General features: G+C 38.4%; 1 protein-coding gene across 1 annotated transcript in view; it reads left to right on the plus strand.

The window, feature by feature from the left end:
* LOC128354970 (cadherin-22) overlaps positions 1 to 12,782 on the plus strand; it is an 84,524-nt gene extending 71,742 nt beyond the window's left edge. The window contains exons 9-12 of the mRNA XM_053315094.1: positions 2,830 to 2,947; positions 6,158 to 6,307; positions 6,632 to 6,733; positions 12,244 to 12,782. Coding sequence (XP_053171069.1) covers positions 2,830 to 2,947; positions 6,158 to 6,307; positions 6,632 to 6,733; positions 12,244 to 12,782 — 909 coding nt within the window. The remainder of the gene's footprint in view (positions 1 to 2,829; positions 2,948 to 6,157; positions 6,308 to 6,631; positions 6,734 to 12,243) is intronic.
* The last annotated feature ends 5,822 nt before the right edge of the window (positions 12,783 to 18,604 follow it).

An 18,604-nucleotide genomic window follows, 5' to 3' on the forward strand; every position in this document is an offset into this window, starting at 1 on the left:
CAGTAAACAAAGCCATGTTTAACATTTTAAAAGTGTCCTGCCTCTTAAAGATGTGACTGCTACAGTAACAGCCGAGTAATGGTTTGATATATTTCCCTCGATCTTATCTGAGACCGTGAGCTTGTGTGAGACCCGACAAAGGCATTACAGCCATCGAACATCCTGCTTTAATCATTCTGAGAAATGCTTCACTTAATAGTTGTTCTGGGGGCTGTTTGTCATGTGTGTCTCTGCTGATTTCTAACAATGCCTCTGAACACTTCACCTTTGCCTATGTGTTTGTGTGTGTCTGAGGCAAAGGTGGGGGGAACTTACTGCAGGATCATATTTGTCTTCTGTAACAAGAGGGAAAAGAACAGGTGTTGGGACATTGAAGCTCATGCAAGAAGCCATATATGAAAAATCTTGTTTTCTCAGTTCACAAATTGTTAGTCCCACACTAGGAAATACACATTTTAAATTTAAGGCACATATGACTACCATATAATCAAAGTTAGATCATGTTTCAGAATAATTATAATATTTGGATTATTCAATTTGTGAGCTAAAGAAATAGGACTATAATAAGTTTAAGTTTATCTAACAGTACTAACATTACTGCTAAACTTGTTACTGCCTTTTTTTTTGTTGCATCTCTGATTGCTGGAGATGTGCCAAAATATTTGCACACAGCACCTGTCCTTATATAGTGTTTTGGCGGGCATTACATATGCTAATAAGAAACAATAGGCCATGCACCTCCAATTTTTTATGCAGTGGGATTCATCATTCGGCACACCTGGGAAAGAGCAGATTGGTGTGGCTCAGAACATTTTGTGCATGTGGAGTTTTATAACTTTTATAAGTAGAAATTTAAGAGACTGTTGCTGCATGAGGCCCACTGTGTAGTATTAACTTCATTCTGGCACTCTTTTTAAATGGTTTTACAGAAGTTAGAAAAGCTAGTGGAGGATGTTGGAGAGATGGCCTGTTTGTTTCAGTCTGTTTTGGCAACCATCCACATATCTGTTGGTAACTCATGTTTTATTAAGTACAATTTTGGTTATGGAAAAAATCAAAGAGTGACTCTTTCAGCGCTGATGTATTTTGATTTCTTCTCATGCAACTCATTGCAGAGTAGTCTCTCCAGTTAAGATTGAAATTATTCAAAAATCTGACAACTGAGCATATATTTTAACATAGTGATATGAAATGAAGTTCCAACCACGCTGAACCTTTCTATTTTGACTTGGATGAGTGAGAACAGTGTGTGATATGTGCAGTGGGAGTAGCGCTCTGAACACCAACGTGGATGAGCGGGCATCAAAATGGCTGAACAGAAAGTAAAGAAACAGAGTCGTTGTTTGTGATAAAAGAGACTGATTATCATACTCCCTGAGGCATTGCATAACAGATTCTGCTGTTAACTGTTAAATATGTATAATTGTGAAAAGTGAAAGTTAAACTGTAAAAAACAAAAATCAGATCATCTATGTGAAAATGTGAATTGTTTTAGTGTTTATTTAGTGTGTCTTTTGTGTGTCACAGTTTCCAAAAAAGTGTCTCGACTTACTTTTGTTATTAATGAGGAGCCTCAACCAAACAGCAAAGTAAAGCTTCTTCCTTTGTGACATGAAAGCTTCATATCAACAAAGCCAACAAATACTCACAAAAGTTCAGATGCTGTTCAGTGCCACAGCACTGCTGTTCAGTGCCACAGCACTATAGTTAAGCAGCAACAGATTTTGCAGTTGGGGTTGTAGAAAAGTCAAGAAAACCACAAAAAAAATCCAAAAATGTATTTTCAAAAGAATAGACACATTATAAAACTAAAATCTCTGGCAAACACACATTATTGTATTGATTTGATTATAGACTGATTATACATTGGAGACCACATGTCTTATATCATTTAAATTTTACAACAGAATGTAACAAAAACCTTTGCTTTTGCACTTTTCTGTTTGTGTGTGCTTTATTTGAGTGAGGTTGGATTTAAGGTGTCATCTGGGAAAAGCAGATATTTCTTTTATTTTTAAGTGGGAGAACGCAGTAAATAAAAGGTGAAGGAAATCAAAGTAATATGTAGACTTGAATGTTGTGCACGAGCAGAGGAAACAGGGCAGACGGATGTGATGTGAAACTCTCATTTATCAGCTTGTGGTTTGATGCAGACTGCAGAGTAATAGGATGAGAGGAGGATGAATTGTCACTGAGAGGCCCGTGTTAAGGTGAAAGGATCTCCAGGGGCTGTTTGATGTCTGTTCAACTCACAGTGAATCCTATCTCACCTTATTGTGTCCACACAGAGTTCTCAAAATTGGATCACAGTTGAGTTTTATCTCTGAATGTGAATCACTATTATTGCAATAGATAGAAGGACTACACACCTGCCTAGTTTTTGTATCTCTCTTTCTGTTTATTTGCACATTTGCATTGTGACTTTGCTTCTTCTGGATTTGGTAAATTGAAATAATCTGTCTGTTTCCGTTCCCAAGGCCTTTTAGTGAATCGTTTTATTATAGTTTTGCTTTTCTAACATTTAAGACATGTTTTAATATTGCTGTGTCAACTTTCTAGATGAACCTGTTTTTTTTATCTCTTTGTGACTGTAGCCCCTTTGAACTGCACTTTCATAGGAAGCTTCTGAGTCTGTTGCATCCAAGTACACTCGCTCCACCTCGCTCCCTTCCTCATGAAAGAGGCATATGAAATGTGAAGTGTATAGTGCGTTTCATATTCATTTTCTTGTTCCCATTGAGTGGATCTGAGTAGAAGATCTAACCTCTGTTTCTCCTCTTTCTTGTCTTTTTAATTCCCTCTCTGCTTTGGTTGCTTCTCTTTCCTCAGCTAATTCACACCATCAGTGTGGTGGATAGAGACGAGCCACAATCTGGACATCACTTCTACTTCACCCTGGCCCCCGACGCCTCCAGCAATCGACACTTTACCCTGTGGGATGTCAAAGGTGAGAGGCAAAGGGTTATACATTTGGTTTATGGGTGAAGAAGCATGTTTCAGTAGCTGGTTTTATGGTATAATCGTACAAGCAGGAGTCTGTAAAACCAGATTATATATGTGTTTTGAGTTCTACATTATGATGCAGCTCATGATGATAGATGCATTTAGGGTGATGCCACACTCCCCAGAGTGATTGACAATGTGACAGTTGTGTGAAATGCTTGAGGGTGTTCTGCAAATGTAGACCTTAAGGTAATATTCAGTTGGTTTAAAATTATGCAGCTAGCAGGTGCCAGATGGTAGACATTTTTAACATAAAACAATACGTAGACTATACTGCCAAACTATTTTAACAATCACAGTCTTTTTCAAAGTGAAATTCTAAACACTGTCTTCTTCTGTGACTTTGCATTATAAGGGAGATAAGGAGAGATTTTTTTTTTATTATTATTTTTGGATAAACACCACCTGTTCTAGTTCTCCAAGCAGAGTAATATTTTTTCGAAAGTACTCCAACATTCTGTATTTACAAAAGACATTTTTCACAAATTGTTTTTAGTTTACGAACCACAAGTCTATACGGAATATTGTCCCCACAGTAATGACAATTTTTTATGAATCCCATCATCCTTGAAATATCTGTGGGCTTGCCTGTTTGAACATTGTTTAAAACCACGTCTTTTCTTGACTCCTATTCATGGGAATGTCAACAGCTTACATAATTTCCTGAAGTGTCATCATGAAAATTGCCTATTGTTAAAACACAACATTTCTATGTATCTGCAAAATGTTCAGAAACATTAAAATCACTGTGTTCCCTAGTGATGACTTTGCTTTGTCAGGAAGATGAGCTTTTTCATGGTTGTCTGTGCTTTCGCAAACGCACTGGCAGATCCCACGTTTAGAGATGTGTACCTAAGTAAATGTGACATCTGGCTAAATCAAGATTGATCTGACACCAGGAAAATGTCAGGGGAGCAGCCCTAGCTCGGGAAATGTCACCATGTGAAGGCAGCGAGGTCTGCTACAGTCCCTACACATGCATATAACATGGTTATTGTATAATGTGCATACACATACTGTATACACACACGTGCAGGAATGACTAAGTGTATCCCTCTGGCTTCACATACATTACATACACACACACACACACGCACGCACACACACAAACACATAAACATACAGAAGACTGTCTGCATCTGCTTTTCTATGTTTCATTTTCTCACACGTGTGTGTATGTAAGTGGATGAATGATATGGTGTGGATGTAAGTGATTAAAATAATGATAAATAATCATAATCACACATGTTCAGATGTAAATGCCATACTTCCTGCCCTATTTCTACAAAGCACACACATACACACAATACACACACACATACACATTATAGACCCTGTATATATTTAGGTGAAAGACAAACAAAACCACACACAGACTTTTTATCCTCCCACCCCTGTTTTTTCCCAATCTAGTGTCTCTTTTCATGGACACATTTGTCAACCTGTCACTTTCAATCTGTCACTTCTTCTTTTCCCCATCATGGCCTCACATTGCGTTCTGTCTCCAAGCCTTGACACACAATGATGAAAAGTTGTATTCTTTCCCCCATGTTGATGCTCTGTACAATAAAATATCATCTTTGCTGAATAAACTTTGCCGTTACATGCAAAACTGCCATGACATTGCCTGAAAAATGTCCCACATCATGCTTAGAATGTAACCTTTTTTTTCTTTAGTTTTTGTCAGTCAGTCCCTAAAATGTCAAAAACCTTCACATGTGCCACCACAGAACTCATCTACTCTATAAAGCATGAATATAACAGGAGTGTTTCAACAACCAGGTTGTTGTAAGACATCCACAGAAAATTCCTATTAAGTTGTTTTTCCCTCAAGTTTTTTATGCTGTTATATATTTTATATTTCTTGTTATTATATTTGTTACTTTTTTTCATAGCTCTGTGCTTGTAAGTGATTATATGATATGCCAGGAGTCCAAGTCAGCTCTCACAAGAAAATAATATTATCAGGCATTTACTCAAATGCATGTTTTAATTTACCTGGTAAGAAACTCCTGTCTTTCTGGGCCTTCAGGCCACTGTTGGAATGCTGCAGTTTTCTATCAGCAGTCAACATTACTTTCCCTTAACCATGACAACAAACTTTCACTATCCTTTTCACAGTATTTATTTTTAGCCAAGCTAGCAACATGACTCTAGATATTTCAATGTCAGACATTAACTTGCATTTGTGTTTATCTTGTCTGACAGCGTTTTTTTCATAAAATAATTATTTGTATCTGCAGCTCAGTATATTGATAATGACAGCCAAGTCACAATAAATGTTCATACTTGTTTTGCTTCTTACAACAGAAACAGAAAAATAAATTTTTTCTCCATTATAAGTCTCTTTATTTACTACTCTCAGGTAAAGGTGAATGTAGGAAGTTTGTTTGATCAAATCTACATATATGGCCTTGGTTTTAAGTTTATTGGTTTTGATTCAAAGCTATACAAGATGATTCCCTCTATATCCATAAGTAACCATATGTCTTGGAGAGAATCCTGTTATACCAGACAGCTGAAGAGAATGTTGTGGAAAAGTCAAAAGGACAAACACAGGGGGTTAACATTCCCGTACACAAACAGTAATATGAAGATTGTTCTACATGTGCCAGAGAAGCACTAGGGCGGCATGAATAGAAGTGATATATGTTCAGGGAGATGGATTGCTTGGTATCCACTATGCTAAGTCTTCCACATGAAGCTGCTCTGACTCTATTTGTCAAAGCCTCCTCCTGTATTCTGTCTTACATTTGTCTATGTCTCCAGGAGAAGGCTCATATGTGAGGTTTAATTTCAGTGGCTCTCTCACTCATTTTTTCTCCCATTTTTGTTTGCTTTATAAAAAACAAAAAGACATAATGAATGTTGAAAATGCAAAAGGAGCTAACTTTCCTTGCAAAATAATTCAACCCCAAGTTAAACTTGGCACCATTCCCTGAAAGTCCTTGAATTGTGCATTATGGCAAATGATTTATTCTAACTATATTTAACATAAATGGCAATGTCTGTCTTTTTCATTATCACTGGAGCACTTGACTGATGCTTGAAAAAGTTACTTTTGTTGTATTTTTAAATTTTGAATTAAATGGCAAACATCTTACATTGCAACCTTCTCTCTCTGATCCACGACACACTCACATTGCCCACCTAGACACCACTGCTGGCATCCGGACCCAGCGGTCAGGCTTTAACCGCCATGAACAGAATGTGTACTTCCTACCAATCCTGGTAGTTGACAGCGGGCCTCCCTCCCTCAGCTCCACAGGGACCTTGACCATTCATGTTTGCGGCTGCGACACAGGTGAGAGCTACTGTAGGAGCTGCACCATTAACTAATATTATCATCACTGTCACTTTCTGCATCAGCAGCAGCTGTAATGTGCATGTTATTGTTTTGGTCAGCAAACAGTTCTTATCAGCTTATGTGTGTGGAAAATAAAATAACCCAAGGCCACAAATCTGTAGACAAATGACAACAGAGATTTCAGCTGGATGAACATATGAAATATGCCAGATAAAAAACACATTCTCTTGATAAAACAGTGCTTAATCATCGTCCACTGAGCTGATTCATAAGTGGTGCTCAATATGTATAATAAATGCTATTTTTTCTTTTGAAACACAGAGGGAGCCATCCAGTCCTGCAATGCCACAGCCTATGTAATGAGCGCTGCTCTCAGCCCCGGAGCACTTATAGCACTACTGGTCTGCATGCTCATCCTCATAGGTAAGCAGATGGATGTACTCATGTAAGTATGTATGGATGGGCCAAATGGATGGACAGATGATGGATGGATAAGCACAATTCATTAGTATTGCTTTTCTGGGGTCATTGCCAAGTTCAACTACTCCAGCAGGACCACCAGGAGCAGTGCATTTAATAGCGGGATGTACCAGTTAAAAGGCAAGACTGAGGGCCGCACCTTAAGACATGACTTCACGTCTTCTGCACATAAAATCATGCAACCAAGCATGTGTCTTTTAATGGATTGACCACTTTTAGAAGTTATCTATATTTCAAGATTAAAATTGCACATGCAGTGGCAGAAAAAGTCGAGTGACATAGAAACAAGATCAATTTTTCATTTTTCTTTCATGAGTGACTTTCTTGTTTGACATTTTGTTGCTACTTTTATGGAGGAGAAAGCTTTTGTTTAAACAGGAGCACAGATGATGCCTGGGTTTATGAATGATATCAAGCCACTTTGATCCTCAGAACACAGACGGAGATGGAATGAATGGGAGTGAAGTGAAGGGGGGGTTAGAGAGAGCAAACAGGCAAAAGAGCTGCCTCAGCACTTGTATCCCTCCAGAGCAGAGGTTTTAAATAGACAAGGCTTTCCAGACATTCTCTGACTTTTATACAGACACGTACACATGCATGCACACGCTCACCCTCTCAGAAACCGAAGAGGTTTGGTATTGTCATATCTAAAAATTTTATGAGTTAGCCCCCCTCCCCACTCCACCCCACCCGGATGTCTTAGCTTCCCACTCCTCTGTGACAGAAAGAGAAGACAACGCTGTCTCTGTGTTTTGTCTTCCCCACTCTCACCTCTACACGTTTAACATCATGCAGGCAGTGAATGATAGATGATGTGACACACAACAGCTTTAACTGTGACTAACATTGCTATCTATTTCTTTTAAGAGCTTTTCTAATGAGAGTTGTTAAAACTCTGTCTCCATTAAAGGCAGAATGAGTAAAAAACAATGTACAGAATCATACAAAAATTGCCCCTCTCAATCATCACTAATGACCCAGTAGAAGTATATGCAGCATCTGTATCTGCAGTGCCCCTGCATTTTGCCAGCATTTTGGCTGTATTCAGGATGTTTCTGGCCATAAATGTTTGGACAATGGCCAATAACAGGATGTAAGGATGGGACTTTATTAAAACGTAGCAATATGGCGCTGCACTGAGGAGGAGGGGCCAAATTTGAATGTTGTGTTTACAAACTGCAAAAGACAAATCCTACTCATTCTGCCTTTAACCAAACCATCTACTGGAATCAGCTTCAAAAGCAGAGCATCATTTATTCATTGTGGTTTTAAAAGCCTCAACAAATATGTTATGTACAAATCTGAGACAACCTCCACTGGCTATTAAAAAAACTGTGTTTGCAGTGTACCGTGGTTTTGGTTTTCTGGGCTAGATGACATCACCTCAAAGGCCTGAGCTGAAAATGATTCTCTGGCCTTTCAATCTTGTGGAAATCAAGACCCTTTGAGGAAAAAGAGTTGCATGACACAAATTCACAGTCAGAATTTTGCTCATTGCAGCCTGATGATTTAGATAAAAATATACATAACATTTGCATCATGCCAACATGCTTTAATTATTTTAGTATTATTTTATGTTTCATGCCATTTTGATTCCACTAATTGGATAATGTGGAGCTGATTCCAGTGGTGTCAGTGACTAATCACTGTTAAGTTCATGCCACTTTGAGTTACTGATTGGTAGAAAATGGACTGAAGGTGTCTCATCAAAGCAATGAAGGACAGGCTAAGTAGCATCGTCTGGCTTCTGCCAGTCACCATGTGGACAGTAAAATCTAAGGGCTTCAGGGGCTGAGATCAGGGGATGAGCAGTGTTTTCACAACTATCATGTGGTGTGAATAACACACTGGAGCGCGAGGCATGTGGCATCAACCTTATCTTATCAGCTGCCATTGCCTTTAATGTCCCCCCTTCACACACACACACACACACACACACACACACACACACACACACACACACACACACACACACTTGTTTGGTTTCTACATGCTAAGCACACTTCTGTATGCTTAGATAAATCACTCCTCTACTCTAAACTGCAAAACAGTCAGTTTTTTTCTATGCAACATTACGATGTGCACCTACCTATCTACCCGCACGCACACACACACACACACACACACACACATATCATCTACTTAACCAGCCAGCCAACACTCGCTGTCTCCAGAGGCTGGACCACCTCTATTACATCAATTGTTGGATGATGAGAAAAATGAAAACAAATTTCTGCCTAATTACTTTACAAACAAACAGTCCCTCCATCAGTTCATTTATAGGCCTGATGTGATGAATCCATTCCACTGTGTCACAGCATCTGCATGCATCCATTCCAATTACCTCCCATCTGCTTGTGATGAACTCTTGGGTGGGGGCAACCAGCGCAGCCCAAGGGTAAATTAACTGTCTTGTCAGGAACGCTTATTGCAACATCTGTACACACGGGGACCAGCTTTGTATGTACATAAGGCAGCTATACACAGGTGCATATGGTTCTTACAATGGTAAACTCTGTACTTGGTGTTGTATTAACATTGCCTGAGGCATGCTAATCTTCAAGTTAAATAGGTTTCCAATAGCTGACAATTCAAGGATCTGTGTAGCTAATAGGCAGTGGCACTCACATATTATCAGTGAGGAAGGGTTAGTCAGAGGTGAGGTTATCTGATCGTCTTTGCTCCAAACTGAACTGCCACATTCTGTCACATACTGCCTCTTTAGTACTATTTACAGAATAAGTAGCTGATCTGCATGTATGAAGTTCATAAAATCAAGTTTTCCACCTCCTATTACTGTCCTCATTAGTGTGAATTTAGAGTAATTGCCTTAGCGCTTGTTTAGTATGCATGACAGTGTGCGCAGCAATTTACCACAAACCATGACTGTTTCCTCAACCCCCGTGGCAATTAATTCGCCCCATTCAAGGAGGAGAAGAATAAACACAATGGTTACAGACACCGCTTTCCCAATGGAGCCCAGCGAACAATATAAGAGGGGAACGACTGTACATTATCAGTCAGAGGTACTGAATAAAATCCCCATTTCAAGATCAGTAAGGCTCTTTAGGATGGCACAGCTCTTTAAGCAAGGAACACATGGGGCGTTTTCACTCCACTCCAGTTATTTTTAGGCCATTTACACCAAATGAATACAATTACCAGGAGCAGCAACAAGTCATTTATACAGATTATATGCTTGAAACTCATAGTGTCTTTTTTGAGGGGTGCTTTGCTCAAGAGAAAGAAAAGAATTGGGGAGGGAGATTAAATAAAAGGTTATATACAGGGTTTTACAGTCACAACCTGACTACCAAGGTCACTTTCAAAGAGTACATTTGTCCATGGGCTTTTTTCATGCATAATAATAAAGTGCCTTAACGTGTGAATTTCCTGCACACAGCACAAAAAGTTCCTGACATCGATCTAATTTGACAGGGAAAGGATCTGGACATATCTCATTTTCACAATGTATGGATGGGTGTACTGGTGGGTTCCCAGCATCAAACAACCTGAACTGTCCCAGGCAGCACAGGCTCCACTGTAATTGATAGTCTTTTTATCTCTGTGGGCTTGTAGGCATTTGTTTTAAGCAACAGGCTATCTGTTTCAGAAGATGCATGGTGCCTACTGGTTAATGATCTATTTAAATGTCCCTTCACTGGCATCCCTTCAGAGTAGTTCCTCACTGTCCCAACTAAAAGGAGGGAAAAAAAGGGATTGTTTTCATGGTTACACAGTGACATTGTTCATAGCCGATTGGCCACAGAAAATACACTCAAATAAAAAAAATTGGGACAGATATTTTCATCAATCCATCTTTTCAACGGTCTACTTTACTTTAGATGATATTGTAAAGTGGGAGAGAAGGAATACATCTGGCAAGAATACAATTTCATTTTAACAGTTAGCCATTGTAAAATAGGGGGGAAAGATCCACCGCTAGCTACTATAAATTCAAGCAATATAAAAGAATATCAACACTTGTTAAGTATTTAAGTGAAGAAGCCCTAAGTGCCACTAAACGGTCTGGTATAAATCCTTTAACTAAAGGTAACACCAACCCTGTTGTATTGATGTAATTTATTTTGCTTCTTTTTTATTAAATAAATTAATTCCTGCATGATTTTAAATATATTATCATGATAATATTAGTCATCTCTAGCTTAGTTACATGCTTATATTTGAGAGCACTGTCCATATTCTTTGCTTATTAATTTGTTGATCCATACGACTATTGTAAATGGAGTTGGTCATTATCTTCTGCATACTCTCCAGTTTGCATAACTCATTCATAACTGGCTATAATAGGTTTTTATCATCACTGAACTGAAAATGGCATTTGATGCTGCTACAAGTCTGAAAATCTGGTGGAGGCTTCAGAGGGATGGGTGCAGCCCTGAGGAGGGATGATGAAGTCAGGGGGTGGGTGTCTGAGCTAAGTGAAACTTCTCTAATCACAAATGTAGGCAGTGATTAAAAAAACTAAGCTGAAATTAAAGCCTCATTGATTTATCTACATACAGCCTTTTTTTTTTCTCTTTTCTCTCGTCTCATTAGTCTATACTTGTGATCCATCTCTATTGTTTTCCCTTTTTTAATCCAGATATTAATTTTCCAGGGCATTTCTTTCTCTTTGTAGGTGGTTGCCTTTGGTTTTAAGTAGTGATGGATCTGCAGGATCTCAGTTTCTTTGGATTTGGATGAGTATTGATATACAGATTGGTCTCCATTAAGCCTTTTGAATCATATTTCTGGGCAAGGCAATCAGGATTGTGGAAAAATCAATGCTCATGCATTTGAAATGTAAAACTTGATAATATATTATCTTCCCCTGCTGTGCCTTTGCCCTGAGAAATGAAATCAAAGTTAGAATAAGAGTAGTTACAAACTTTCCCAAGGAAAGTAATTGAACATCCAACATGCATAGTCCATATTTGATGCACAGCACCTTAGTACTTGCAGTAATAGTGTACACATTTAGCGCAATTATGTCCTTTTGTGTGATTGTTTTTTTTAGTATTTATTGCCCTGAATCTTGGTTTGGTATGTCATTCTTTTCTGCAAGATGAAGAGGCATTCCATTTTTGTATGCAAGCTCTTTAACTCAGCTTGACAACTCTTAATCCACGTCTACTGTGTAGCAAGAGAGCTAAAGCCATGGATTTCAAAACACTTGCTGTAATGACAGCTTATAAAATCCTTTAAATAGGAACCTGTCTTTCTCTAGGCTTTTATCTCATTCTACTCCTCATGCTGATCTGACAAATTCATATTATAACCTGCATGTTATGTTGTGCTAAAATATGCGGGTGCAACATGTCCCAACACTTAAGAATAACACATTCTTCTTTGTTAAGTGTTCCATTAACCTGTACATATCTGACAACTGTGAAATTATAATCTTTCTGTTTGTCTCTTTCTCTGTCTTGTTCTGTCTCCCTCTCCATCAGTCCTTGTTTTGCTGATCCTGACCCTCAAACGCCACAGGAAGGGCCAGAGGATGACAGAGGACGAGGAGGACATGAGGGATAACGTCATCAAGTACAATGACGAGGGTGGAGGGGAGCAGGACACTCAGGCTTATGACATGAGTGCCTTGAGGAACCTCTATGACTTCCCCGAGGCCAAGAGCTGTGACTCTGGCCCGGACATCCGCTCACTCCCGCAATGGATACAAGCTAATCGGGTAGGTGGTGGAGGAGAGGGAGCTGGAGCTGGAGCAGCAGCTGCAGCAGACTTCTCCCTATTCAAAGGCTACATCCGAAAGAAGGTGGAACAGGCTGATGCTGATCTATCGGTGCCACCGTATGACTCGTTCCAGACGTATGCCTTTGAGGGCACCAGTTCACCAGCTCTATCACTCAGCTCAATCCACACGCTGTCCACCACCTCCGAACAGGATTTCTCCTACCTCAGCGACTGGGGACCACGTTTCAGGCAACTGGCGGGCTACTATGCTCCAGGAAATCCTGAGGAGGAAGGGTCCTAGCACAGCATCTCCTCTGGAGAGAGACGTTCAAACTCCCCTCTGTCCTCTTCTTTCTCCATCTTCTCTTCCTCCTCTTCTCACCCTCTGGCACTCTATTGAGATCATCAGAGCCAGCACTGTGTACTCCTTAAAGACAGAGCACCACCTCTCTATCTCTTTAAAAGAAAAATCCCAGAGTCAAACTTTGAACTCATTTTTTTTTTTTACTCACTTGTGTTTGTTTTTGTTGAATTTTCAGACTTTAGTATGAAAGCTCTGGCAATGATGAAAGAGGAAAGAAATAGAGATGTCACACCACCCAAAAAAAAACTACCATTTAGATATGTGTAAAGGGAATTCATAACTCTTTATTTTAAACTATGTTACTGTTTACAGAGTTCAGCATTACATGGGTAAAGTTTAATCATGCCAAGGCAACCTGTGTGGAAAACCAGTATTTATTTAAGGAGGAAATATTTATGTATTTATTTGTTTTTATGTATTTATTTATTTATTTGCACCGTTATCACTATGGTAACTACAACAGTGAACTCTGCTGAAGTGCTAAACAAGTGAGGGGAGGAGGACATCATAAATGAAATGTCATGGAAGAAAGAAAGAAGGACTGCAGTGGCAATGGACTCTACACAATACTGGCACAGAGGTGACGTCTGGGTCATATAAAAATTACATTCTGGAAAATATTTGTATTTATTTTCTATGACCACTTTTGTAAAATAACCAACTTAAGATGAATAGATGAAAAGCAGAAGTACATAGAAAGAGGAAACAGATGGAGTGAAAGAACAGTTGAGACTGACATACTTTTCCTGTATTTTAGTGATTTATAAAGGAGGTTTTTGAAGGTCACAAACCGAGGACAATTGCGTGTCAACAATTTTGTTTTCTTATCCTCTCCACAGCCAATTGTAAGGCAATAAGGCACAAACCGCAACAGTGATTTAAGACTAAACAAAATGACTGTTTCATGAAATTGGCTGGTGGCCAACTTTGTCCCACCAGGAGCCAATTTTTATTCCAGATTTATGTGTGAATGTGTACAATATGTTCAATTCATTTTATATCCTGAGAATTTTGTTTTGCTTTTGATATTTTGTTTCCTTTGGAGGGGTGGGAGCGGGGTGGGGTGGGGGGGGTAGACAAAAACATGGTTGTGTCTGATAAAATGGGAGTGGTTTAAGGGTTACACGTGATGAATGGACTGGTCCCATCCACCTGATACCCACAACCTATTCAATGTTGACCTTAACTTGCAAATGTATGGAAAATTTAAAAAAATATTAAAATAAATAAATATTTAATTTTTTTGTTAAAAACCCTCATCTCGCTGTCTGTAATAAACTACATTACCAAGTCAATTACTCTGTAAATGAGATCACAGTGATAAAGTAAATAGAGCATCCATTTTATTAATTATTGTTTGCCACTTGTTTGCTGAAGATGTCCCCTGAATTATGAATAGTTGTGGAGTTAGCTTGTGTTTACACCAGGGGTAGATTCAGAGAATAGTCCTAGATGGAAACAAACAGACCATATGACAGGCCAGAGCCAAACAAAGACTCTGCTCTCAGTGTGGCTCCCTCCTGGCTGCCTTCTGCCAAACTACTGTAATTGTCGTAGTCACCAGAGAATGCTGAAGCATATAAAGTTGCTTTCATCTTTATGATCTGCTGCTAGTGGCCAGTGAGACAGTGGCTGGGATTCACCATCAATTGTTTTCATTATTGGGTTTCAAAGAAAATACCAGCGTTTTCATTTAGTAGTAAGCCTCCTGTATCCACTCATTGTTTGCTGAGAGAAAAAAAAGCATTCTATTGATGTTTACTATCTTACAGGCTTTTATCGATATGTTATTGAAAAAAAAAAAAAAAGTCAGACCAGCTGTCAAACGTCTTATGTGTAGGACTGATGCTACAATTAGAACATTTCAGTCTTGGACAGTTTAAAATGGTGTTGCAGCTGCCGTATGACAATATCATTTTGTTACAGGGTTTAACTCAACTCATAATTTGAATGGGTATCTCCAATTTCTCTAACTCAACAAGGACACAGATATACAATACAATTTTCAGAAATTAAGAAGGGTTGAAATTCAATCTTTACGTCTGCATCAATCTATTATACTGTATTGCTCTACATTGCTTCACTATGTGTTTATTTGTGTATCTTTGCCATGGAGTGATTTGGCCATCCATTATTAATCTTAGCCTTTAGCCTAACAACATTTGCAAACTGATAAGTAAATGTCATGGCCTGGGTGAATAATGTAGGTCAGTGTGAGCTCCACCGGTAACACTCACACAGGGAAGGATGAATACAGTATGTGTGTTCCTTTTAATGAAACTCTGTACAAGACAATGTCATCCGAATGGCCACAGGTCATGTGACTAATGCTGTGAGTGCTGAGGTTAAAGAGTAAGAGCATATTCAGGCAAAGTGAGCTCCACTGGTCACTTTGGTCCTATTTTTTCTCCAAATGAGCATTTCATTCATCTTGAATCATTGTCAAAGAAAAAGTCATTTGTCAGTGATGGCTTCTATATGAAAACATATATGTTGTTACCATAAATCAGAACATTTCCTACTAACTCCAAGGGCAACGTCATTAGTTATGCATAGAGATGTGTGGTGACTGACAGTTCTCTGGGGTTATGGCACATTTAGCACATTAACTATAGCATAAATGTTATTACATAAGGATAACTCCCTTCAGATGGATCATCTCAGTTTCAAGGGGGTCCCAAACAAACACTCAGAAAACAGAACAGTACAAGACACAATAATATGTAACACAACAAGGAGAAAACACACAACATGCAACCAAAAAACAACTATAAACTGAATAATTAAAAACAATTGAAAATTAAGAAAAGGGAAAAATGACAACCTTAGATGAGTCACAATCAAAAAGAAAAGAAGTTCAATCTTCAAATAAATAAGGGAGCAGTGATAGCATTACCAGAACACAGGCAATTTGTTTTAAGATGAGAAACCTTTTTTTCAATGAGCAAAATGATGACAGAACAGATATTTACAGGTAGCTTAGTTCAATCACAAGGATCAATCAGAAATAATCAGAAATATCCTCTCATCTTCTCTCTGTTCTTGGCTGGGTAATGACAATTGATTAAACTATGGGGGCAAATATGAATACGCACTGTAGAAAATATCAATCATATATAGCCTAATAGCTGAACAGCATTTGTTATGTAGTTTTCAGACACAGCCAAAACAAAGCTTTCACCTTCACCACCATAACAACAAATCAATTTAGCTAAAATACACTGCACAAACAATCTCAAGTTTTCCACAATGAATGCAAATGCAGCACTCTGACAGACTGAATTAATAAAGTGAGACTATTGCAGTTAGACGGCCATTGACTCTACAAAAACTTAGATAAGGAGTCGTGAGCCTGTGCTTTATCCCAAAGTGAAACCTTTCCCATGGACAGACAAGCACTTCATTTGAAGCTTGGATAATGAGAATTACTTGTCTGTTGCTCTTGTTCCATTGACAGTACATTACTTGGGTTTGCAGTTTTTTATTTATTTATTTTCTAATACAAAACAATTGTACAATTTATTTGTATATTCCTTTTAAAAAGTACTTGAAGTGCTTGAAACTGAATGAATCAATATTGTAAGGTAAAAATATAAAAAGTGAGACAGGATACGGTGGAAATAAAGGGATAAAAAACATCAAATAACAACATGCATCCATTTTCTAAACGTATCATGTTTGAGGTCACAAAGGACATGAGCCTTTCTCCTGTTTGCATTGGGTACACTCTGGACAGGTCATCAATGTGTTACAGTGCTAACACAGATATACAGACCTACAGGCAATTTACTGTAGAGGCTACAGTTCAACTAATCAGCATTACTTTGGACTGTGGGAGAAAACAAGTTCACTTGAATGGAATCAACGTGGGCATGTGGATAACATTCAAACTCTACACAGCAGGTGCTGAGGGACTAGAAACTGGGATCTTTTTGCTTTGAGGGAACAGTGCCACCAACAAACCATTTTAAAATGGTATGATAATATTGATTTTGCTATTGACTGAGCGGTTGAGCTGCTGGTTGTTCCAAATCACTGAGGCCCTGATGGAGTACGCCAGTTTGCCCCATCTTTTAAAAGACCAGTGTGTAAGATTTAGGGGGACCTATTTGCAGAAATGGTCATTAGTGCATAATGACCTGAAAATGATTGTGTTTTCTTTACCTTAGTATGAGACCTTTATATCTACAGAGGGAATGGATCCTCTTCTGTGGAGCCCACCATGTTGCACTCCCATGTTCCCACAGTGGCCCAGAATAGACAAACCATACACTGGCTTTACAGAGGGCCTTTGATGTTTTTGGCTAATTTCATGGTCACTGTACATTCTTACTCTACATGTATATTCTCCTACATGCTCTGAAAGGGGGGGATGAGTGAGAGAGGGTGTTTGCAATCTACAACCTCACTGCTTGCCAATAAATCTTACATACTGGTCCTTTAACTTAAAACGTATCAGCAAGAGAGACCTTGCTGAAGTATCAGTGGCTGTGCTCTGACTCACAGAGGTATGAAATGCATGCAGTATAGCTGGGGGCCAGACCTAACCAGGCTTTAAAGGTGATCAATCACATTTAATTATAGAGTGTATTTTGCTTTGCTCTTGTGCAAGCTGGTGACATGGAGGATACTTCTGATTCATACAGTATAGAAGTCTAATCAAACAGACCCTTGATTAACAATAAAAAATGGCTTCAAAACGCTTTGCTTTTAATATCACAATGGATTACAAGTACTGTCATCCCCACTGGGAATCAACAGCTCTATGCAGAGTTTAGTTACTTATTTCATATTTTGGTTAGTCAGTATGTATGGTTAAGTATTTCTGGTTGTTGCAACATAAAACTGCATTCTCAGTTTGCAAGCATCAAAAGTGACCCATTTCAAGAATGTGAATGTTAGGAAAGTGACGTCCAGGAGAAATACGTTGAAGTCAAAAAGCATTCGGACAGTATTAACATTACAGGAGGAAGTAGGGAATAAAATATCGACTCTGTTCCTCTATAATTTAACTCATCGATCTGGATAGTGTTTAAACTTAATTTTGAAATTAAGCTCTAGCTAAGAAATATAAGTGGTACACACTTGTGGTTCACATTTCAACTTATTATAACTTATTTGATGATCTTCTTGCTCTCCTAATTGCTATATTGGTTCTTAAATAGGCCTTTATATTGAGATATATCAGATTCGCAAAAACATTTTCATCTTTCTTTATTTTCAAGTCAAATTTCACAATATGCTGATAAAATGCAGAAGAAAGAAAAACAGTCCATCCTACGGAGAACAACAATACAAGCGACCTTTCTCTGGACGGGATTTAAATTACAGGGTCTGGACCAACAACTTGGAAAAACAGTGGGTAATTGCATGTGTAATTATGACTGGGATGGAGGTGAAAGATTACAAACATATGCACTCTGCACTAGTATAAAATCACTGACTAGTGCTGGTGAGTAAAATTCAGTCCAAATGGAGATAAAGATACACTGGTATTTTCCTCAGGCATGGGACTAAAACACTAGTGTAGACAGTACAAGTTTAAATTATGCACTCATAAATTATATGGGGCACCACCTCTATTGATTAATTAATGAATTAATTAATGAATTATGAGGACAATTAATTACTGTACACCAAAGTAATCAGTCCTCTATCTGAAACTCATGGACTCTAAATACAGATACCACCATCTCTGTTGTGAAGGAACCAACAAACACAATGACTTGGCAAGATATTTACTGAATTACTAAGAAATA

The sequence above is a fragment of the Scomber japonicus genome, chromosome 3 (assembly GCF_027409825.1).
Source record: "Scomber japonicus isolate fScoJap1 chromosome 3, fScoJap1.pri, whole genome shotgun sequence".
In the NCBI taxonomy this organism is placed as follows: Eukaryota; Metazoa; Chordata; class Actinopteri; order Scombriformes; family Scombridae; genus Scomber; species Scomber japonicus.